The sequence below is a fragment of the Rattus rattus genome, chromosome 9 (assembly GCF_011064425.1).
Source record: "Rattus rattus isolate New Zealand chromosome 9, Rrattus_CSIRO_v1, whole genome shotgun sequence".
Taxonomy (NCBI): domain Eukaryota; kingdom Metazoa; phylum Chordata; class Mammalia; order Rodentia; family Muridae; genus Rattus; species Rattus rattus.
The window spans coordinates 50,569,764-50,594,311 of record NC_046162.1 but is presented as its reverse complement, the minus strand read 5'-3'; the positions used below and the strand labels follow the sequence as shown (position 1 = coordinate 50,594,311).

The window sequence follows — 24,548 nt, the reverse complement described above, 5'->3', positions numbered from 1 at the left end:
TTCTTATTGGGTCAAGTCCTCGGGATTCCTACTCTCTTATAGGCTAAAGCGTGGAATGCTGACCACGGATTGGCTACGTGCAGCATGAGTTCCCCCCGCCCCTCAATCGAGAGCTGTTGGTCCAAGATGGCGGCTGCCGCGGGGCCTGTGGGCGATGGGGAGCTGTGGCAGAGCTGGCTTCCTAACCACGTCGTGTTCTTGCGACTCCGCGAAGGTCTGAAAAACCAGAGTCCAGCCGAAGCGGAGAAACCAGCGACTTCGACTTCACCTTCATGCCCGCCTCTGCCGCCGCATTTGCCGACGAGAAACCTGGTCTTCGGCCTGGGAGGAGAACTGTTCCTGTGGGACGCAGAAGGCAGTGCCTTTTTGGTGGTTCGCCTTCGAGGCCCCAGTGGTGGCAGCGTGGAGCCTCCTCTCTCCCAGTATCAGGTGCGCCAGTCTATCTTGAAAGCATTCAACCTTTTAGTTCGCTTCCCATCTTGGCTGCTTGTGGGTGTGTTAGCGGACTTGAGCAGGCGTCTTTTGGGAACGCCCCACTTCAAGTGGAAAGGTCCATCCTTCATTATTATTCCTCTGAACCAAGTTTATTGTCTCGGTCACTGTCAGACGCTCAGAGGTGCTGGTGCTCTGAGTGGGAGAAAGGAGAGGGCCGTGAAATGATAAATGATCGGCGCTCTGAAGAAAACAGCGTGATAAGTTTGGCGGAGATGTTTTTAGTGGTTTGGCCAAAAGAACCATGTTTAAAGAGGTGACCAACATTTTGGGTTATTGTGAGCTTTTTTTTTTTTTAATTGTGTATACATCATAAAGTTTTCTGCCTGCATGTATGCCTGCAGGCCAGAAGAGGGCATCAGATCTCACTATGGATAGTTGTGAGACACCATGTGGTTGCTGGGAATTGAACTCAGGACCTCAGGAAGAGCAGACAGTGCTCTTGACCCCTGAGCCATCTCTCTAGCCCTATTGTGAGCTTTAACACAGATTTAAAAGAACCAAATTGCCTGCTTGACATGAAAAAGGAAGTTCTGTTTTTGTTTCTGCTTTTTGCTCCTTTGGGTTCTAACGGGTTCGTTTGCTGCCATGCAGGGAACTAAACACAAGCACACACACACACACCTCTTTGGCTTCCCCAGGGAACGCACCGGAGTTGGAACTCTGAGCTAGATCTAAAGTGTTCATTTGTAGTTCTCTTGTAAAGACATTTTTTTAAAGCCAGGACTGGTGATACAGGTCTTTAATCCCAGCACTGCGGTAGCAGAGGCAGGAAGATCTTTTTGAGTTTGAGGCCAGCCTGATCTAGATAGTTCACAGACTACTTAGACCCTGTGTCAAAAAGAGAGAGGGGGGGGGAAGGAACAAGCAAACAAGAAAAAACCAAAATGTGGCATTCCAATGTACAAGATCTGCTTTGTGCCCTGAACCAGTTCTCACTGGATTTGATGTAAGGTGCAGCCAGTGCTGTTGAGAAGCTCTGTCAACATTTACATATCTACCTACTGTCAAGTTTCCATTAAGTATCAGAAACTCACAAATTATTTCAGTTAATTGTTTCTTTTGATTTTTAGAGAATGGTCCCACTGTGTAGCTTAAACTGGTCTGGAATCACTATGTAGCCCAGGTTAGCCAGAACTCCTGCCTCAGTCTCTGAGTGTTGAGTCTACGGATCAGAGTCAGGCCAGCTTTTGTGTGTGTGAGAGAGAGACAGAGAGACAGACAGAGACAGAGAGACAGAAGGAGACTGAGACACAGAGAGACAGAAGGAGACAGAGAGAGTACACTTGGCTGTATGTGACAATCCTATGTTACCAGACTGACCACAAGCTCCTGATCTTAAGCAGTGCCCCAGCCAGAGTCCAGGTAGATACCCGGATCCAGCATCCTGTGTTCAGTTTCAGTTAATAGCAATCTCATTGCTATGTAGCATTCGATGCAGTAATAATTACTTTAAAACTTTTGTTGTATTATCTCATTTATAAATGCCAAAACAGAGGCTAGGCCTCCTTTATTTTGTATGACCAGTATCTGACGTAAACCTAGAGCAGGCAAGAGCTCCGTAATGTTTGTGACTTGCTTTGGAGATGGGGGTCGGGCTTGAGACAGAGTTAACAGCCCTAGTTGTTCTGGAACTCAGTCTGTAGAGCAGGCTGACCTCACTGACAGATCTGGAGGCTCCTGATCAGAGCTAGGATTAAGCCATGCACTACCACTGCCCATCTGTACAACAGACATTTAAAGACACAGGGCCTACAGATAGAAAAGCAATTAGAAATGTCATTGTATTCAAAGAAAGCCTTATTTGAAACGGTTTTGGCTTAACATAATCCTCCATACCAAGGTAAATAATATATTGACATTGACAGTCTCATCATTACTTACTAAGAATAAAAAGAAAATAGAAATCTAAAATGGTCCTGAGAAAAGAAATAGAAAGTGTCAGAGTATTTTTGAGGATATGTGATGCTATGACAAATTATTGACACTCCCTTAAAATATCACTCTTTTATTAACTCCACATAGATGAAGCAGTACTGCTTGTTGCAAAGCTCCTGAAGCTAATCCAGGGCCTTACTTGTAGCCTTGGGTGGCCTGAAACTCAAAGAGAGCCACCTGCATCTTCTCCAGTGCGGGAATAAAGATGTGCACTGTTTCACTTGGCCTGAGGCTCTTCTCTACTCGACAGAGCTGTTTATAAGATGGTTAGCTTTTAACACTTCTGAGTTTATTTACTAGGTATCAGGAGTTTGCTTGATGCCAGGAACACAGAGAGGATATTTAGTAGTGCCTAATAGGTTGTGTCAGGGGAAAGTTTAAAAGAGCATTTAGAATGTTTGAGACCTATGGTATTACCCAGAGTTGTGTTGTAGAACTACAGAAAACATTCCTTTGTTCCCTGGCTGCAAGATCAGGGGTAATCTCAATCAATCAATCAATCTCTCTCTCTTAAGGTTTTGTTTTTGTTTTTTAATTTTCTGGGTATACATGTTTCACTGCAAATGAGTGCATACAACATCTGTGTGCCTGGTATACACAGAAGCCAGAGGTTACAAAACCACCGTGTGGTCTGGGATACCCAGGTCCTGTGGAAGAACAGCCCTATGGTTTTTATTTTCATGGTGTGTGTGTGTGTGTGTGTGTGTGTGTGTGTGTGTGTGTGTGTGTGTGAGCCACAGATGATGTGTGTGTGTGTGTGTGTGAGAGAGAGAGAGAGAGAGAGAGAGAGGGAGAGAGGGAGAGAGAGAGAATATGAGAATGGATATGAATACAGGTGCTCCTGGAAGCCAGAAGAGGGTGTCTCATTTGCTGCAACTGTAGTTAATTATAGACAATATGAGCCAAGAATATGGGTGCTGAAAACCAAACTCAGGTCCTTTGCAAGAAGAACAAGAGGAGCAAGTGCTTTTAAGTCTTAAGTCATCTATCTGGTACCTAGAGATATTTCTTGGGGAATAAGCAGTTACTGACACAATTAGTACATGTTATTAGTACAATGCTATTAGTACAATTAGTACAATGCTATTAACTTTAGGAAATTAAAGTCTGATTATGCATTTAAGCAACTCCCAAATATATTTATAATAAAATTAACCATGTTTACTAAATGGCTTTAATTTTTCAGAGATTACTTTGCATTAATCCACCCTTGTTTGAAATTCATCAAGTCTTGTTAAGTCCAACACAACATCATGTAGCACTTATAGGAACAAAAGGACTTATGGCATTAGAATTACCTCAGAGATGGGGGAAGGATTCTGAATTTGAAGGTGGGAAAGCAACTGTGAATTGTAGGTAAGTTGTATTTTCATTTAGTGTTTATCTCTGTAAGTCGCTAAGACCAGAAGTGGTTGAAATGTATTTAGGGTGCTACTATTGAAACATTTGAACATTTGTATGGTCCTGCACACTGGCTTCCTGCAGGACTATTGTTGTCCTTTTTTGTTCTTTAAATATTATTTATTTAATGTATATGAGTACACTGTAGTTGTCTTCAGACACACCAGAAGGCATCAGAGCACATTACAGATGGTTGTGAGCCACCATATGGTTGCTGGGAATTGAACTCAGGACCTCTGGGAGAGCAGCCAGTGCTCTTAACTGCTGAACCATCTCTCCAGGCCCAGATCACTGTTTCTTAATTTTCAGAATAATCATCATAGTATCTGCCATTATAGTTTTCTTACTTCATTAATTAGTAAAAGGACCAAACCAGAGGCAATATCAAAACACATTTGTAACTATGTGAACTGGGTGTGGTAATACACAAATGTAATCCCAGCCCTCAAGATGCTGAGCCAGAAGGGTTGTTGAGTGTTCAAGGCCAGCCTGGGCTACATTGTGAGGGCCAGGCCTCATCTAGGCTGTATAGCAAAATACTGTCTGAACCGGCAAAATCAAAGTCTATAAAATATATCACCATAAGGTAGAAAATATTTGCATTTTGATTCCTTGGATAAATTCTTAGAATACTCTCAGAATGTCTTAAGAGAAGGAAAGGAACAGTGTTAAAATAGGTTAGAACATGTTTCATCCAAGTTCTATAAACAAATGTTCTTGAAAATTGTCTATTTTAGCACCATCCCGATTGCTGAGAGATTTTTCACCAGTTCTACCTCTCTGACTCTGAAGCATGCTGCATGGTATCCCAGTGAGATGCTGGATCCCCACATAGTGCTGTTGACGTCAGACAATGTGATAAGGTGACCTTTCCCTTACTTCATCATACCTTGTGAATGGGAAGGCTTTGTTCCTTACTTGTGTACTAAATAATTGCTCAGGATATCACAAATAAGTCTCTGAATGTAGTGATGTTTTTAGCTCATTGCCTATTGTAAAGCCATTTTCTCCCCCTTGAAATATTGTCTTACTGGTGGACAAGGCTGGCCTTCACCTTACAGAGATCCACCTGCCTCTGCCTTCCTGCCTCACACATCTGCATCCCTAGTGCTGGGATTAAAGGCATGTGCCACCATGCCAGGCTCAATTTTCTGTTTTCTATTCACAGCTTTTACTAATATTTCTCTCCCTGCTGAATGATTGAGGGCTGATTGTTGAACCCTCAATGGAATCTTAAACAGATTTCATAACCTTCTGCTTACTTGTAGTTAGTAAAGGTGGTGCATGCCTTTAATCCCAGCACAGGTAAGGCAGAGGCAGGTAGATCTCTGAGTTCCAGGACAGCCAGGGCTACATAGAGAGGCTGTCTCAAAACAAAACAAAAAACTAACATTGTCTGAAGCCCATCAGAGTGGTACAAGTTTTTAATCCTAGCACTCAGGAGATAGAGGCAGATAGATTTCTGGGAGTTCTCCACCAGCCTGGGTTACAGACTGAGACCCTATCTCAAACAAAACAAAAAGACCCCAAGTGTATTCAGTTAAAACTGTGATCTGAAGATTTAAAACTATGTATGTATGTGACCATTTCATGGGTCAAAACTGGGTCTTAAGGGAACTGAGAGTGGAGAGGCAAGCTGAGTTTGACATCTTCCTTCAGTAATGTACAGTACATTCTGAGGTACATGGCAAAGTGTAAGGACTGGGGCTGCACTCTTCCTCTTAGCTCCTTTAAGATGAGCAGAGACGGCAGACAAGTGAGGCAAAGAGACCTTACCTGTTAGCAATGAGTGTGATACCTGACCTTGGTTTAATCCAGTTCTGTCCATTGCTTATGACCTCTATAAATGTGGTGTCTATGCACAGATGGTGTGTGTTAGGGCACATTGTTTAACTCCCCAACTCCCTCATCATTGAGGACATCTGTATCCCACTGTCTTCTGTCTGTTGTCTGTAATCTAGGTCCTCAAGGTGGAAGATTCTCAAACTTGCTATATTCTTTTTTAAAAATTGCATTTAAAAGTGAGTGCATGTTCACGTGCACGCGTGTGTGTGTGTGTGTGTGTGTGTGTGTGTGTGTGCACACGCACCCACTCATGTGCACATCTACTATAGCTCACGTATGAAAGTCAAAGGACAGCTTGCTTACAGAACTTGATTCTCTCCTTCCACCATGTAGGTCTTGAGGATTTAGCTCAGGTTGCCATGGTGCCAGGAGCCTTTACCTGCTGAGCCATTCTGACTGTCCTTTTATCTTTTTAACCTAAGTTTTATGAGTTTTCATGTGGACCCATACCAGTGCCCTTGATTTCCTCCAAGAGCTGCAGAAATTTAGATAGTAGTCCTCTCAAGCTTTCTTACGATGCCTTAGTATACCACCTTTAGAATTTCTAGAAAAATAGACGCCTTAGACCCTCAGCTCTGACATGGCCGGTTCACCTGAGGATTTCTTTGATGATCAATATGTTTCTTCCATTTATTTAGTTAGACCCTGAACACCGGTTTATCTTATTACAGATACTGCTGCATCTTCTTCTTCTTCCTTCTAGAACCTTCTTGTCACCCGCTTAGCTTTGTAGTTGGAGTTAACAAAGAAGAAACAAAATTATCCTACTTCAAACATTACTCCCTACTACCAAGGACTCCTCGATATTCTATTATTTCAGCATCTTTTATGTATGCTAGAAAAGGAAGTGAAGGATAAAGCCTAGAGCTATAAGGAGGATGTCTGGCGCCACATAGCAAAGGTTCTGTTTAAAATACGGAAGCTTAATCCCCTTGTCCTAAGCCTTGGGCCTTGTTGGCCTTGGATGCTTGGCTGCACTTACTTCCTTTACCAACACCTGTCTGTGTCAACAGTGTTTGTATGTGCCTAAGTGGACCACAGTGAACATATTTATTTAGACCAAATTTTCAAAGAGCTCTTGCTAAAGAAATACTTATGTGACTTTTGGCTTGTTTTTGTTTATGTGAGACAGGATTTCATTATTTTTAGCCTTGGCTGTCCTGTAATTCACCATATAGACCAGGCTGGCCCCTAACTCACTGAGATCCACCTGCCTCTGCTTCTTGAAGCTCACATAGCCTGAAGCTCCAGCTCTAGGATATCAGGCACAGACCTATACACAATTTAAAATAAGTTGTCTTAAATTAAAATTATTTTGGTAAAAATAGTTCACTCTTTTTGGGTACAGGGGGGCAGCTGTTGAAACAGGGTTTCTCTGTGTAGTTTTGGCTGTCCTTGACCTTATTCTATAGACCAAACTGGCCTAGAAGTGAGGACTAACTGCCTCTGCCTAGCTGTTTCACTTTTCTCTTTGAGAAAATAGGGATGACCTAATCTTGAGTCTTTTTATAACAAATGCCACTCAGTCTGCTGATCTCTGATCTGTAAAACACTAAGATATGGCCGCTGCTCTGCGGTTTTGTGTCTAGCAGACAGAAGACACCTGGTGTGACTGAAGGGAAGCTGGCAAGCTAGGAGCTCAGCGAGATGACTAGACCAGGATCTCCAGAGGGAAAGGATGGAGGTGCAAGCAGAGGCAGTAAATTATAGGCAGCAAATCGGAGGCAGTAGCTGCCTTAGAATTTTGATAAATGTGGTGGGAAATGTAGCTCAGTGGTCAAATACTTATGGATGGGGCCTGGGGTTCCACCCCCAACACTATTACCCTCTCTCCCCCCACATACAGTGTTGCAAAAGATAGCATTTCTTCAGGTCATAAACCTCCCTCTGACATAGTAAGCAGAGGAAGTAGGAAGCGTTGCCGGGAATAGCAAGATGTTTGACAATGATGTGGTGAGCTAAAAACTGGTGATTTGAGATTGTAAAAATTCTCTTAAAATTTATTTTAGATTTATTTTATGTGTGTGAGTGTTTCGCCAGCCTGTATGTATGTATACTGTATGTATGCCTGGTACCCAAGGAGGTCAGAAGAGGAAGGATCCCCTACAACTGGAGTTACAACGTGAGCCTCCATGTAGGTGCTGGAGATCAAACCTGGGTCCTCTGCAAGAGCATCAAGTGCTCTCCACTGCTGAGCCCTCTCTCCAGCCCATTAGGAGAATCCTCAAGAACTGAGTGCATGGGGGAAGGGGTTCCTTTTCTTGGAAATGAAAGAAAACTTCTATTTTGTTAAGACGGTGTCTTACTCTGTAATCCATTCTGCTCTGTAACCTGTAACCTGTGTAGCTTGTAACTTGCCTTAGCCTCCCAAGTGATAGAATTAGTGTGAGCTACCCTCCCTGGCTTCAAAGAGAACTCTTTTTTTTTTTCTAGAATTTACTCTCTGCGTGAGCCTCAGACGCCAACTAAGGTGATTGTACTTTCGGAAGCAGAAGAGGAAAGTTTAATACTCAATAAAGGGTATGTTTTTATTCCTGTCATAAAATACTGAGTTTTTAGAGACTATAAATGCAGTTTTACCAGTAACTCCCAGAATTTCCAGAGGTGAGTTTTAGAATGCTTGGGGTATTATAACAAGAAGTTGTAAATCTGAATGTCACTATAACTGACAGCATGATCTCTTTTTGAGGTAATTCTAAAATATGACTGGCAGAAACAGTACATAATAAAATTTGAACAGTTCTAAAAATGGCCAAGTGTTGGGCTGGAGACTTAACCATTGTGCTGTGTAGGTGAAGCTCATTGCTAAACTCTCAGCTCTGGATGGGAATAGACTCAGTCCTTCCGGTTAACAGGTGCTTTGCTTTGTTGAGACAGGATCTCTAAATAACCTTGGCTGTCCTGGAACTCACTGTGTAGACCAGGCTAGCCTCAAACTCACAGACATACACCTGCCTCTGCCCCCTAAGTGCTGGGACTGAGGGTGTGCACCTCTATTCCTGGCTTTTCAGATTATCTTGTGCTGCCGTGAGCACATGGAGGGAAGGGGAGTAGGGATGGGGAGAGAAGGGACAGGGACAAAGAGGGCACGAGAAGAGGAAGAGTAAGAGGGAGAGGAGGGGGCAATCAGCCCCCTTTATAGTCAGGCACAGCTGGCTGTTGCCAGGCAACTGGGGGCCCAGGTAGCTATGGGGTTGGAGCTTAGACAGAATACCAATACCTCCCCCGCCCTCTCTCCTTTTTTTTCCTTATCTACTACATGTCCTGCTCCTACCACAGATGAAATCATCCTTTGAATTCCAAAACTAAATCCTCTGGCCTCCTGATAGTCTTTCTGATGAGCACAACACATGGTCACGTGTAGTTTACATGGCTAGAATGAAAGCTGGTGCCAACATTTCCGGAATTTTCATTTAGTTGTCTTAATGTGTAGTTTTTGTTCTGAACAGGATTCTTGAGTATTTTATGCATCTTTATTGTTTTTGATAGTTTGAGTACTTGGAAGTCCTAGTGGGAGTGATGGTGATATACTTAAGTCTGTGTTGGTTTCTTCCCGTCTTATAGTCATGTTGCTTTTTTGTTCATCTTTGATGATTGTTTACCATAAACATATTTCCTTGATCTTCAAATGTGGGGATATTGAGAGCCTGAGTTGGTATAATTCCCTTAATGCGTTTATCTCTTCTACTGCTGGGAACCAGGGGTTGCTACAACCTGGAACTGTTTACTCCCTCGTTGTCCCAGCACTGAAAGTTTACTTAGATGTTGTGAGGAAATAGGGTGCCAACCTACGTCCCAATGCATCATTTCCATAATGGGCAGAACCTGGGTCTTGAGTCAGGGCATATTCTGTCCTGTGGTTTCTGGAGTTAACCCAGTTGGGAGATAGGTGTTTTTGATTTGGTTATGATAGGCACAGTATACATATATACATATATATATATATATATGTGTGTATATATATGCACATGTATATGTATATATATATGAGGCAGTAGAGAAAATAGAGTGATAAGAACTCTGCTCTAGCACATGCCTTTGATGCCTGCATTCTGGAGGGAGAGGCAGCCTGGTCTACAAAGCAAGTCCAGGACAGCCAGGGTACGCAGGGAAACACTTTCTCAAAACAACAAAAGCAAACCTCTGCTCTGGCATCAGTCAACCTACCAGGCTCCAATCAAGCTTCCACCATGCCTGCTTTGGCATCTGAGAAAGTTTCCTAGTTACACTCAGCTTCTTTGTTTCTGTAGTGAAGCTGTGAATGTACCCGTGATGTGAAGAACCGGCTGAGCTCACTTCTCAGGGTATTGCACAGAGTGAAATGAATCATTCATTAGAAAGTGCTCAGCAACCTCGAATATAGCTTTATATATATATATAGTTACAGAATATAGTTAGGTAGAGTACTTACCTAACATGCACTAGGTCGACAGTTCAACCCCTAGTATGTAATTACGTCAACCTTTTCTATGCCTACCTCAGATCCCAAAGAATGTCTCGGAGGTCTATTTTTACTAATGAATGCCTCGGCCTGTGCCGGGTTCATTTCCCACTAGCTTGTAACACAGTCATCTCATTTATACTAATCTCAGTTCTGCCTCGGGTCTGCTTTGCTACCTCTCCTCAGTTTCTTACGTCTGACTTCTTCTGAGTCCATGTAACTTCTCTCGATCCAGAAGTCCTACCTTACTATTCTGCCTTGTGCTGTAGGCCACAGACTTTTTATTTTAACCAGTCACAAGGTGCTATAGGCAGGGCAGGAAGGACAGAGACACATCTTCACACAGGATACAGAAGCATCACTCCAACACTAGTACCAGGAAAACGAGATTGCTTAGCATTTGTATAGGCATAGAGTAAGCATTCATACCTGTTTTCTGTCTGTCTGTCTGTCTATCCATCTGTCTGTCTGTCTGTGTTTGTTTAGTGTGTGTGTGTGTGTGTACACATAAGCTCATGTTGCATTGCACATGTGTGCTCATGCCTCCTTCAAGGACTCAGTTCCCAACTTCTACCATGAGTATCACAGGGATCAAACATAGACAGTCAGTCTGGGAGTCGAGTAATGTCCCCGGAGTTCTTGCTGTTTTGAGACAGTTCTCACACTGAAGCTCCTCCCGAGACACGCAGTCACTTTAAATAGTGCTCCCACCAACACCTCTGGGCCTACTTTCTCTATCACCACTTTCTTTCAGGAAAAATGACCCCGTCTGTAATCTCAGCACTCAGAGGCCAAGGCAGAAAGACTGTTAGAAGTTAAGTCAGTCCGTGTTCTATGTGACCTGCTCAATAAAACCAAAAGTAGCAACAACAACAAAGCCATTGTCTGGATGTGTTATTCCCTCTCACTGGAGAGCAGAGCCTTTGTTTACTTTGCTGGTTTATTTTATGAACCAGAACAGTACATGGTACACAGTACGTGGGAAATGTCTGTGGGATGAATACAGTTGTATTCATCTAGTTTTGTGTTCCCTTCCATTTCTTATATTTCCATATGTGTGCTGTGTCTACATATTTAACTACTTCAAAATGAAATTTTTTCATTTTTATAATTATTTATTTATTCATAATAATGTTTGTTTTCAACCCTTATTTTTTTAAATCTCTCTGCAGAAGAGCATATACAGCATCTCTAGGAGAGACGGCAGTGGCGTTTGACTTCGGGCCTCTGGTGACCGTCTCAAAGAATATGTTTGAACAGAAAGACAGAGAAGCAGTGGCGTATCCACTGTACATTCTGTATGAGAACGGGGAGACCTTCCTCACCTACGTCAGCCTGTTACACAGGTGAGGGACAGCCACTGTTGCTGTCTACATCACCACTGCTGAACTAAGATCCACACCTCTGTCTGAGGTATAGATGAGTATGGTGTACTTGATTATCCACTTCCTTGTGTATTTAAGGAAGTTGTATAATTTAAGATAAGACTAAATTTGGCTCACAAAGTCTAGTTAACTGAAAAGGCATTGTTTCACTTATGTAAACAAGCAGTATGGGTGGGTATGATTGGATGTAATCTGATATGAAATTGTGGAGGAAAGGCACGTATACTCACAGACATAAGGATTCATTCCCTAGTAGTGGAACGCAGTAAGTACTGAACGGAAGGACATTATTCTGAGTATAGGAGTTGGGGGTTTTTGGAGATGACTGATGTAGTTTAGGACTCACCAAGTCTCAAGCAGAGTTAAAGGAAGCATCAGGGAACACTTAGGCCATCTTAGTCACACAGAGGCATCCTAGAGCAGAGTGTGCAAAGCACAGATGCCACTCAAGGTTCAGTGACTTGACATCTCGGTCTAGAGCACTGAATTCATGTAAAAAAACAACAAATACTAGTTTCTGAGCAAAGCAGAAGGACAGGGAGGGACCAGAGTGGCTTATGTTTATACCTGCTGTGGGGGCAGGGGTGACAGTTAACATCTTTTTAAAAATTATATGAGATTTGCTTTCTTATTGTTGGGGGACTTTTGGAGGATTATTTTTCACTTGTTTGTTTGGCCTTAGATCTCAGGTTTAGTCATTGAGCCCAGAAAACAAGAGAGAAAAGTGAGACCACACTCTGGAAGGATAGATATGTTGAAAGAAGCAGAGAACACACCGGAAACAAAATTGTCAGGAGCATTAACAGGATTAGGCAGCTGCACATGGAGTCACACGTGTCTCATCCCAGCACTTGGGAGACAGACAGACGTCTAGCCTAGTCTATACAGGTCTATAGAGTAAATTCCAGGATAACCAAGGCTGTGTAGAGAGACCCTGTCTCAAAAAAAATAAAATAAATAAATAAATAAATAAATAAATAAATAAATAAATAGATCAGGCAGCAGCAGTTAACTAGTGATGATAATGCAGGTCAGGTTAATCTTTGGATTCAGAACTAGAATCATAGGTGATTTTTGTTAGAGTACTATCAGTGGAGTGTTAAAAACGGAAACTAGTGTGGCTGGAGAGATGGCTCAGTGGTTAAGAGCACTGACTGCTCTTCCAGAGGTCCTGAGTTCAATTCCCAGCAACCACATGATGGCTCACAACCATCTGTAATGAGATCTGTAATGAGATTCTTCTGGTGTGTCTGAACACAGCTACAGTGTACTCATAGAAATAAAATAAATAAGTCTTTTAAAAAAATTTTTTTTAAATAAAGGGGAACCAGACTGGATGTGGTACAGGTCAGTAATTCCATCTCACCAAAGGCTGGCATAGCAGTCCTAAGTTTAAGGCTAGCCTAGACTATGTAATGGGACCTTGACTTTATTTTTTCAGTTTTATCTGTATTTGATGTATATGAATGCTTTGCCTACATTTATGTGTGTGTACTGCACACACGCAGTGCTGGCAGAGGCCAGAAGTAGACATCAGATCCCTGGAGCTGGAACTAGAGACATTTATGAGCCACATGTAGGTGTTAGGAATGGAACCCTGATCCCCAGGAGTAGCCACTGCTCTTAACCGATGAACCATCTATTCAGTCCTTTGTCTCTTTGTTTTGTCTGGTAGTGTTAGTAATTATGGGGGATGGGACCTCCAATCTTACCACTACCACTAGATGCCAGTCTGCCCCCTGAACCTCACAGTGTGACAGTCTACAGTGTCTTCAAAGGAATAGTGGCATTCTCCTAGAATCCTAGCTCTGGAAGCTACGAGATGGGGATCAGGAATTAAGGCAGCCTAGATTACATAGAACTTTGTCTAAAAGGGAAAAAGAAACTAAACAAAGCAAAAATCTGGACTTTGCAGGCACTGCAGTTTTCCTTTCAAGGAAGGTGATCTCAGACCAAGAGTCACCACTGTTGGAGTCTGAGTGGGAAAATGACATGTGAAGCAGCAGTGACTGAAGGAAGACAAAAGTCAAAGAAGAGTAGGGACAGTTGCCTTCTGCGAGCATTTTCCTGATAATGTTTTTGTTCTTCCTGTAGCCCAGGGAATATTGGGAAGCTGTTGGGCCCACTGCCTATGCATCCTGCAGCTGAAGATAACTATGGTTACGATGCCTGTGCTATACTCTGTTTGCCCTGTGTTCCCAACATCTTAGTCATTGCGACTGAGTCAGGAATGCTGTACCACTGTGTTGTACTAGAGGGAGAAGAAGATGACGATCAAACGGTGAGTGACAGGCTAGTGTTGCTGTAGTTCTATCTTTAGTAGCAGGTGTATTTTGTAGGCCAGTTTGACTGCTTAATATGAGGAATTCTAGCTTACACGTGGCACTTCTGGTATTTTGGTAATTATATATTTTGTATAAGAATAATTTAGAGTTCATGAAATTATTTGTTTCTGACTGTCTTATTAAGGGTTTACACCTGCATCAGTAAGTGGAATTCTCTAAACAAAAGATTGCTTGGGGCTGGAGAGAGGGCTCAGGATAAGAACACTGGCTGCTCTCCAAGAACACCCAGGTTCAATTCCTAACAGGCACAGCCCCCAGCTGATTGTAAGCCAGTATCAGGACATCTTAACACTCTCTTTTGGCCTCTGTGAGCACAGACATACTTGCAGATAAAACATGTGGGTAGGTTATTGTGGATATGGATATGTGCTGAATAAAAGGTTAGACCATGTTTCTTAAAAACTTTTAAGGTGTTTTTTGTTTTGTTTTAATTTACTTTAAAAAAAAATACTTGTTTAGAAAAAGGGCGGCTATGCTGGAAACTAAAAGTGATTGGTCTGCAAGCTATTTCTCTAACTGCTGTTCTTTGATTTTTGAGACAGTGTTTCACTATGTGGCTAAGGCTGCCTTAAACTTTTTATGGGCTAAGGTGGTCTGTGACTGAAATCCTCCTGCTTTACCGTGCCCAGTCAGTGCTGGGAGTGCAGGTGTGTGCCCGATTTCCTGTCCGTTTATTGACACCACTGTTAGTGGTGATTCTGGGCCTCCATAGTCTTGTTTTTATTTTGGTTTTTTTGAGGTAGGGTCTCCCTTATGTAGCCCTGCTTCCTTTGGGACTTACTACATAGACCAAGCAGACCTGGAACTCACAGAGATGAGTCTGCCTCTGCCTCCCACGTATTAAAGGGATGCCCCATACCCAGCTGACTTCTGTAGTCCTTGGTAACAAGGTTTGGACCTTTGTACTAAATCTCTGGACCACTAGGCTGTCCTTTCCTCAGGCTTCTGATGTTTTTGTTGTTGTTGAAGGTTAACAGAGGAGATAGATGTTTAAGGATGGGTTAGGACTATCTGACCAAACATTTGAAAGGACTGTCTGACCCTTCTTCTTTGTTACTGTATTTGTGTACATTTTCAAATTCATAAGAGGTCAAAATTTCGGTCTTTGTGTTTTGTTTGTTTTGTTTTGTTTTTCTCGGAGCTGGGGACCGAACCCAGGGCCTTGCGCATGCTAGGCAAGCGCTCTACCACTGAGCTAAATCCCCAACCCCGGTCTTTGTGTTTTTAACAGTTAGAAAAATCCTGGGATCCCAGGGCCGACCTCATCCCTTCTCTGTACGTGTTTGAGTGTGTTGAGTTAGAGCTTGCCTTGAAACTGGCGTCTGCAGAGGATGATCCCTTTGCTTCTGACTTTTCCTGTCCAATTAAACTGCACAGAGGTGAGGTGTTTACCCGTTGTATTTATACTAATTTATCATTGTCGTTTGTTACTTACCACGTAGTCTGTCTCTGAGCTCACAACTTTTAAAAAGTTAATTAGATTCTTTTTGGACTTTTAGTTACTATATAGTACACTCTTTCCTAGGCAAACTCAAGTTTTAACATACTCATCTTCATTGTGGCTCCACTGGCATACTTAATTTTGTGTGTGTGTGTGTGTGTGTGTGTGTGTGTGTGTGTGTGTGTGTGTGTGTGTGTGTGTGTGAAGTTTGGCTATCAGAGGACAGCTCTCTAGTTCTTTCCATTTTACATGGATTCTGACGATCAGGTCTGTATGGTGGGCACGTTGCTCACTGGTGCCACCCATATGTTTAATGATGACTTTTTCCTGATCCTAACAAAAGTTGACTTCACAGTCTGGCATAGTGGTCATATCTCTATTCTCAACACTCAGAAGGCTGAATCAAGGCCATCTCAGATTATATATGAAAGCAGTATTCCTTATATAATAAAACTGCAAAGAGAAGTCACTAAGCATGTCTAGTTAGTGTTTTGAGCAATATAAAAATTAAGTATTAAGAGCTTGATAGGTGAGTACAGTGAGGTGAAATAAGGTAAGGTATTTGGTTTTATAAAGAACATAGGTCTTAATTACTGTTGTATTGCTATGAAGAGACACCATGACCAAAGCAACTTTTTAAATTAATTTTTATTTAGATGAGTACACTGTCGCTGTCTTCAGACCCACCAGAAGAGGGCATCAGATCCCATTACACATGGTTGTGAGCCACCATGTGGTTGCTGGGAACTGAACTCAGGACCTCTGGAAGAGCAGTCAGTGCTGAGTCCCATTCTTAATCCTTTACTTTGAACACCTAAAAATAAATAAGAAATGGTTTACCTGATGGAAAATATGTTTAGAAAATTACATTTCAGACCAGGCCTGGTGATGCACACCTTTAGACCTACTAGCACAGCAAGAGGAAGAGAGATCACTGTGAATTCGAAGCCAACCTGGTCTACACACACCATCAGGCCAGCCAGGGCTTCTTAAGATACTGTCTCAAAAGAATTACGAAAAGAAAGTAATATTTACATTGTGTCTGTTGGTGGTAGTGTAAGATTTATTAATTATGTATACAATGTTCTGCTTACATGTATGGCTGCAGGCCAGAAGAGGGCAACAGTGCACAAACATGGAAATCCTGTAGACAGTTCCATCACCATATGTTTTTACTGGGGTAAATTCTTCAGGTTTCCTAGTTGCTACCTTTAATCTCTGATGATCCTACTTACAGATCCCAAGTGTCCTTCGAGATACCACTGTAGCCATGAAGCTGGCGTACACAGCGTTGGGCTGACTTGGATTCACAAACTGCACAAATTCCTTGGATCAGGTGAGTTACTAAGTTTCTGTGTTTCCCAGTAAGTTTCAGAGAGTCTGACAAAACATAGTGTGGAGAAGAAAACAATAGAATCAGTGAAACTAAAGGTTCTTTAGAAGGGTCATCATCAGAGCTGATGAACCTTTAGCCAGAGACCAAATATTAGAGCAAAAAAAAGTTAAAATTACTATAGTCAGAAAACAAAGGTAGATTATTAATAAGCCTGTAGAAATTTAAAATTTTTAAGGGAAAACTGAACTTGGTGATTAGAAGGCCTAGATGAAATGAATGGACTTCAGAACTGATTGGAATGTGAGGAGGGGGACACCACTTGCCCAAGACCAAGTGACTTTACATTTAAAATACTGATTCTCCATGAGCTTCCCCCAAAAGACAGCACTTCTTACCTCAACCTGTAATACCAGAGCCAAGCAATTTTACAAACTAGAGTCAAATATGTTTGACAAATGTAGACACAAAAAATTGACTTGTATTTATTCCAGAAATTCAGGCTTTCTTTAGCATCCAGCTCTATGAGTTAACATAAAATAGAATACAAGGGATAAGTGTGATTTTTTTTCATATATAAAAAAATTAAGAATATTTAACATCTTTTCATGTTAAAAACAATCAAAAGGGCTGGAATATAGCTCAGTGGCAGATCGTTTGCCTAGCATTTAAAATTGATTCTGATCCTCCACACTACTTAAAACAAAACAAAACAAAACAAAAAAATCAACAAACTAGTTTTAGAAAGGAATTTCGTCAAAATAATAAAGAGCACCTGTGCAAACCTGACCGCAGACGCCATGCCGAGTGGCAGGCTGAGGCGGTTTGCTTTCGAATGTGTTTATTTTGAGAGCCACCCGTGCAAGTGTGTTTTGGTCATCATCACTCCCCTCCCTCACGCTCATCTTCCCTAACTCCTCTCAGACCCATTTCTCAAGCCCAAAGCCCCCTTCCAACTTCATGTCTTTTTTTTATTTAAAGTAGCCTAAGTCCAAACTGTACTGCCTGTACTCTCATGTATGTGGTACCGTGCATTTGAACATGTCACCTCCTGGGAGCCACACCCCTTAAACTGGCTCACCCTCTCCCAACAGCCAGCAGCTCTCAATAAGTGCTCAGCTGGCTTTGTCTGAAAAGTGCGCCCTTCGAATAGCAGTGGCTGAGACAACTTAGAAACATTTAAGAATGACAGCACGTTCACTTGGAGCTTTGTGTAAGGATATTAATTTCTATAATGTGTCCTTTTGTAGATGAAGAAGACAAGGATAGTTTACAGGAGCTCACTGCTGAGCAGAAATGCTTCGTGGAGCACATTCTTTGTACAAAGCCGTTGCCATGCAGGTAAAGACCCTCCTCACTTGTGAGAGTGTCATGGTTATCAGGTATTTACCTAAAGCTTTCTTGTGCTTCAGAGCCACTCTACAGTTTCTTGTATCCCCAACTGCAACTGGTCATTTTCTCTTAGATAATTTTTATTTTCTTGTCTTAAATTCTTCAGAGAAGGGTCCCTTAATTCTCCAGGCTAATTTGGGGCTTTCTTGGTAGCATATCTCCCAACCCCACCTCTCATGGGCGTATATGCTATGAAGGTAGTTTATCATCTTTTTATTAGGATTCTGTTGGCTTTGTGCCTGCTTAGAGTATAAGAGTGCCTAGCGGATATTCAGTGGTGTTGGTGAGTAAAGAGAGGTGCATAGAAGAGTCGAATACACTTTTATGTGTATGGGTCTAAAGTTTGGAATGGTCTGTGGTAGCAAAAGTGTCAGCATTGGAGCTGTGCTTCTGACAAATGTTGACCAGGAAAAGATCTGGAGTCAAAAAGGAGACTTGATAACAAGCAACACATAATTCTGAGCACTGAGTGGAGCAGCAGAGCCCAGAAGGAAACTTGAGGAAAGGGTTCAGAGAACCCAGATCAGAGGTGTGACGAACGCAAGAAGCTATTTACAAGAAGATAAAGTAGTATTGGATAAGCACTACCAGGCCATAGAGTAGAGACTCAGCACTGTACTGGAAGGATTGAGGAATGACAGCAAAATGTACCAGGTTAGCCTTACTTACAGGCTGGAGAGAAGGCTCTGCAGTTAAGAGCAGAAGACCCAGCCTCAGTTCCAATAGCCACAGCTCACACCCACCTGTAACTCAAGTAACTGGGAGTCTGATGCCTTCTCCTGGCCTCTCTCAGCACCAGACACACTTGGTCCAGAGACATGCAGGCAAGACACCCATACACATGAATAATTGTGTAAAGTGAGAGTAAGGCAAGGACATGGCAGTGTGAGATGGGACTCGTGATTTACGAACATGGAGGCTTCTGTGACTGCTGCTGCCTCCTCCCCTTTTTTCTTCAAGGGCCTAGGGCCCTGTGTATGCTAGGCACCTTCTATGGCTGAACTGTATAGCCTTGGTTTTCTTTTTAGTTCCTGACCGATACTGGCTACATGTTGTATACATACATTTTTGTATATAGATTATATACTGACAACTGAATAGAAGTTTATTGAGAAGTATAGACTTTGGTTAATTTTACTGTGTGATGTTTATTTACAGGTTTTTCTTTCTTTTTAGATAAAGTTTACTTTAGAAAGAGACATAAGGGAGGGGATGTCTGTGGGTGACAGGACTTGCTGAGCGACTCTTAAGATCTGAGTTCAAATTTCTGAGTAGACGTAAAGAGCTAGGTGTGGCTAGGTCCTATGTCTCCCTCTCCCTAATAGGAACAGGAACAGGAGGATAACTATGACTTGCTGGTTGCCAGCCGAGTTCAGTGAGACCCTAGCTCAGGGACCAAAGTGAAGCTGTGCCTACACACAGGTGTGTGAACAGGCAGTTGTGTGGACACTCCACTCTCTCACATGGTTGCTGCTAGAAAATAAAGAACAGGTTAAAGGGAGACAGATTGGGCACAGTGAAGCTTCCCATAAAGCCACCGTAGAGAATGTTTGACGGACAAAACATGAGCTTGTCTGTAAGCTGAGAGGAGATCCATAATGGGACACTTTGAAACTGTACGGTTGATGGCACACTTCAGATGTGAGTGACAAGAGGTGGCATTGCCACTAAGGTGTAGCAATGTGGTTAGGCACAGGGAGAATGGGCATGTAGACCAGTTAATAAGGCACATTGGTGGAGACAACAGTTCCTATTTGAGACCCTTGTTTTTTCCCCACTTCTGGTGAAAGAAATAGAAGGAAACAGTGCTGTGCACACCACATGAAATGAAGTTGTCCTGTGGCAGGTGTTGGGTCACTGGGTATGTAAGATTCCAAAGCCCTGTTCACTTAGGTCTCTGAGCAGTTTGTTGGCACTGGACAAGGTTCACTGAGATAGATGGGCCTTACATGTTAGTGGGGAGAAAGACAGATAGGCTGTGTATGCCTGGGTAACTGGCAAATAGCTTATAGATTGCTAAGTGGGAGCTTGGTTTAAACTGATCAGAGTACATTGTGTTTCCAAGTAACCATGTTTGTGGTGATTACTACATTGACAGTCCGAACGTCATAGGCCCCAAAAGGCCATGGACCAGTCATACAGTTGCTATTGGTTCTGGTGCACTTGCTGCTTTGTAACTTACCTCTGACTGTCTCTCTCCAGGCAGCCAGCTCCAATTCGAGGATTCTGGATCGTCCCGGACATCCTGGGGCCCACAATGATCTGCATCACCAGTACCTATGAATGTCTCATAAGGCCTTTATTGTATGTCCCATACTGTATTAGTCACATAGCTCTCTTTAATTCTGCCAAATCAAAGGTGGAAAAATGCTCTTAATTCCTAGTTTGACTGACGCTGTATAAGCTTTGGCTTCTGAATTTAGTCGGTATTTCTGTTTTCTTCATCTCTGAAAAGTTTCATTTTAGACATTGTGGGATTTTTTTTTTTTACTTGTTTTGCCTCCTAAGAATCATAGCTTTTCTGTTCTGTTTTGGGGATAGGGTTTTAGTCTGCAGTCATGCTGGCTAGAACAGGTTTTACCTTATCTGAGATTACTATTGTGATTCCTTGCACCCAGCTAGAGATTTTCTCCCCACTACAGAGGATTGAGACACTGAACTGCACTGTTGGAATTGGATTTAATTGACTGCTACTTGTCAGGCTCAGGTATAAGATGTTTTCCTGTATGCCCTCCTGGACACGTAAGAGAAGCCCCAAGGAATCTACTGATCTCCGTGTAATAGAAGAAGGCTTAAACAAGTCATTGGTTGCACATAGCTCTGGTGTACGTGAGGGTCTGCCTGGTCTCTTTTTCTGCCAGCCTCAGAGGGACATCAGACTATGCAAACTCTGATAAAAAAAAAAAAAAAGCTGAGTTTATGGATTAAGTTGTAGTCACCATTTTCCTTTTCCAACAGCCTTGGGAGGTTGGGTCTTATAAATGTAGGAATAGACATGAAAACCAAGTCACTGGGGTGTCAAACATGAGACCCTCCAGTCCCTTGGTGTCTATTCAGAACAGGTATTTCTGAATACTGACAGAAGTGTGAAGGGTTTGCATTCAGTTACTATTCTTATGTGTTTTTTAGAGATTGACCAGTTACACTGTTTGACAAGGAAAAAAAATATAAGTATAAATTTTATGTTGCTTTATTAAAAAAAAAAGATATTAAAATTCTAGCAAATTTAAACAAAAGAAATACTAGGAAAACATTTGCGGGTGAGACAGGCCTTAGCAGGTAAGAGTGCTTGTCACTGACTCTGACAACCTGAGTTCAATTCCCAGAACCCATGTGATGTAGAGAAAGAGAAAACTCTCCTTTAGACTGTCCTCTGACCTCGTACATGTGCTGTACCATGCTGTGCACATGCACATAAAACAGATAATAGGGAAAAGCAAAATAAATCTGGGGATTAACTTTTTTTTTATAAATCCATTATATACCTACCTTTAGTGTTTTTTAAAAAGCTGGTCAGTCACACTATTTGAATAAAAACATCAATCCCAAAGAGAAAACTCTTTAATTATCAGGATAATTTTTAATCATATTTCTGCCAACTGCCTGAAATACCAGTTGTCTACATACTAACACTGATTTACAAAGCTCTTCCAAAGATGAATTGGTGCCTTCAAAGTATGGTACTTCCTTGCTGCCAAAGGCCACAGACCTTTGCGCTTTCTCAGAAATTGCCTTTGGAAATGTTTGAGTGTAATTTTTAGAAAGCAAATTACGTAGAAGCAAATCTAGTACACAGCAGTCCTCTGGTCCCACCCCAGCTTTCATCTAAACCAGACCCAAAAACAGCTTGGTTAGTGCTTTGCAAGAAAAGGGGTGTTTGACTTGCCTTGATCTTTTCAAAAAGAATTTTAAGTCCAACATGCATTTTGAGTCAGAATGCTCAAATAGCAAGATCAGAGTTCCCCAAGATGACCTTTTAGGCCAGAACACATGTTCTTGTAGTTTTCCAAAAACAGTGTGTCTTTTAGGTTCTAGGTCCTCAGGTTTTGGAGAAATGTGGCTGGGAACTCTGTAGTGACCTGACTTGTTTGTTTTGCAGAAGTACAGTCCACCCAGCATCTCCTCCCCTGCTCTGCACCCGAGAAGATGCTGGAGTGGCAGAGTCTCCACTGCGCATCCTAGCGGAAGCCCCAGACTCCTTTGAGAAGCACATTAAACGAATCCTGCAGCGCAGCGCTGCCAACCCGGCACTTCTCAAGTACGAGATTTAGGGCACACAACTTCTAAGAACGGTCTTCTTGGTTAAAATGGGGATTGAACTTAGGGTTTTGTGCTTGCTACCAAGTGTTTATCATTGCTTTTGGGTCATTTCTGTCCTTACTGTGGTGCGGTGGGAGGGGACTTCAGCTGGTCTAGGACTTGTCTATTTGGTTGTTTTACCTGGCTAACGAAAATGACCAACTGTTCTTCAAGGTCATCTGAGAAGGACTTGGCTCCCCCTCCCGAGGAGTGTCTTCAGCTGATCAGCAGGGCCACCCAGGTGTTCCGAGAACAGTACATCCTCAAGCAGGACCTGGCCAAGGAGGAGATTCAGCGGAGGTACTGCCTGTGGTGAACAGCCTCTAGTCCTTGCTAGGGGTTGGCTCAGTAATCGTCTGTGGAAGCCTGGCTTTCCTTTCAACTTGACTACTGCTTCTTTTTGAAGGGTCAAATTATTATGTGACCAGAAGAGGAAGCAACTAGAAGATCTCAATTACTGTCGAGAGGAGAGGTGGGTATCAAACCCGAGAGGAGAGGACTGACGCAGAGTGGTGCACGCATCTCACTCAGGATGCTGTGCCACATCATGGATCCCAAAATTTCTCATTTCTTTAGAAAAAGTCTCCGGGAAATGGCCGAGCGCTTAGCTGACAAATATGAAGAAGCCAAAGAAAAACAAGAAGATATCATGAACAGGTCAGGGGTCATGAAGCATCAGTTCCCTGCCTGCACAGGGTTAAGGATGCTATGAGTACCTGGGTACTGTAGTGTCCGTAAACCTATACAGTAAAATGGATCCCCAACCCTTTGAAGTATGAAAGAAGATACTGTCCCCAACCCCTTCTCTATTGTCTCCTCACACACCAAATTCTTGAATTACAAACTTTCTCTTATAATTAGCAGTCTTTACTCACATTTCCTTCCTTTCCTTAAGGATGAAAAAAGTGCTTCATAGTTTTCATACTCAGCTCCCAGTCCTCTCGGACAGTGAGAGAGACATGAAGAAGGAGCTACAGCTGATACCTGACCAACTTCGACATCTAGGCAATGCCATCAAACAGGTAAGAATGGGGGCAGGCTGGCTAATCCAGGAAATAGTTTTATGTAAAATGTGAACAGTAAAACAGATACTATAAAAATGTGTGGCAACTCCATCAAAATATATGTGTTCTGTTTGATACTTGAGGTTACTATGAAAAAAGATTATCAACAGCGAAAGATGGAAAAAGTGCTGAGTCCTCAGAAACCCACCATTACTCTCAGTGCCTACCAGCGAAAGTGCATTCAGTCCATCCTGAAAGAAGAGTAAGTCGATGCTTTCCCGTCAGCTACTGTTGTGAGGCAGGCTTTCCCTGGCAGTATACCAAAAGCTGCCTGTCTGCCTAGATAAGAATTCTGAGTCGAGGCATTTGCTTGCAGAATGGGGGCACAAAAGACAGAGGCTTAGATGAATATGGTGGGGTGGCAAGTAGTGGCTCTCCTATAATTTTGTATAATCAAAAGTACATCCCAGTTATGACTGGCAATGTTCCTGGGGCTGTGCTTTAGCTCAGTGGCTGATGTCCTGGGTTTAGTCCCCAACACCACACAGAAAACCACTGCTGTCCGCCTGAAACCTTTTCAGGTTATTTAGTATTAGCAAAGCCACTCTTAAGTCTGTTGCAACACTTAAGAGTTTGAATTCTTACAACTGGGCATGGTGGTGCACACCTTTAATCCCAGCATTTGGGAAGCAGAGGCAGATGGATCTCTGAGTTTGAGGCCAGCCTGGTTTATAGAGCAAGTTCCAGGACAGCCAGGGCTACACAGAAAAATCCTATCTAGAATGGTGGGGGTCCTTGCAGCTCAGTACTAAGAGGTCATCTTACTCATTTTTATAAATTGAGTCATTTGATGACTTTGCAGGGGTGAACACATACGAGAAATGGTGAAGCAAATCAATGATATCCGAAATCATGTCAACTTCTGACACCACCTGAAGTTAAGGACAGCTGAAGGCTTACAAGCCTGTGCTGCAGAACAAGCAGGCAGCATAATCTAATTTATAAAGACGCATTTGGATAAACTATGGTGTGGTTATTCTTTTGTTATTCCTTTTGTTTTATAATACTTGAATAAATTTTTATTCAAAATTTCGACTTTGCTTTTATTTAAAGTCTATGGGTGGGTTGGTTGGTTGATTGGTTTTAATTCTGATTTTAATTCAGCTCCTGCTGCACAGCCAGGTCCATCCATACATGAAGGCTAAGAGCTTCATCTTCAGTAGCAATACCAA

At 42.4% G+C, this 24,548-nt stretch overlaps 1 protein-coding gene across 1 annotated transcript; it reads left to right on the top strand.

Annotated features, from left to right (window-relative positions):
* The first annotated feature begins 106 nt into the window (after positions 1-106).
* Positions 107-24,409, top strand: Nup88 (nucleoporin 88). Its single transcript, XM_032912503.1, has 17 exons — positions 107-429; positions 3,617-3,786; positions 4,569-4,694; positions 8,110-8,196; positions 11,290-11,463; positions 13,597-13,783; positions 15,079-15,226; positions 16,526-16,624; positions 17,872-17,962; positions 20,216-20,317; positions 22,113-22,271; positions 22,487-22,612; positions 22,719-22,784; positions 22,889-22,969; positions 23,208-23,334; positions 23,460-23,578; positions 24,179-24,409. The coding sequence occupies exons 1-17, from the start codon at positions 127-129 to the stop codon at positions 24,240-24,242; spliced, it is 2,229 nt and encodes a 742-aa protein (XP_032768394.1). The 5' UTR covers positions 107-126; the 3' UTR covers positions 24,243-24,409.
* Positions 24,410-24,548: the final 139 nt, after the last annotated feature.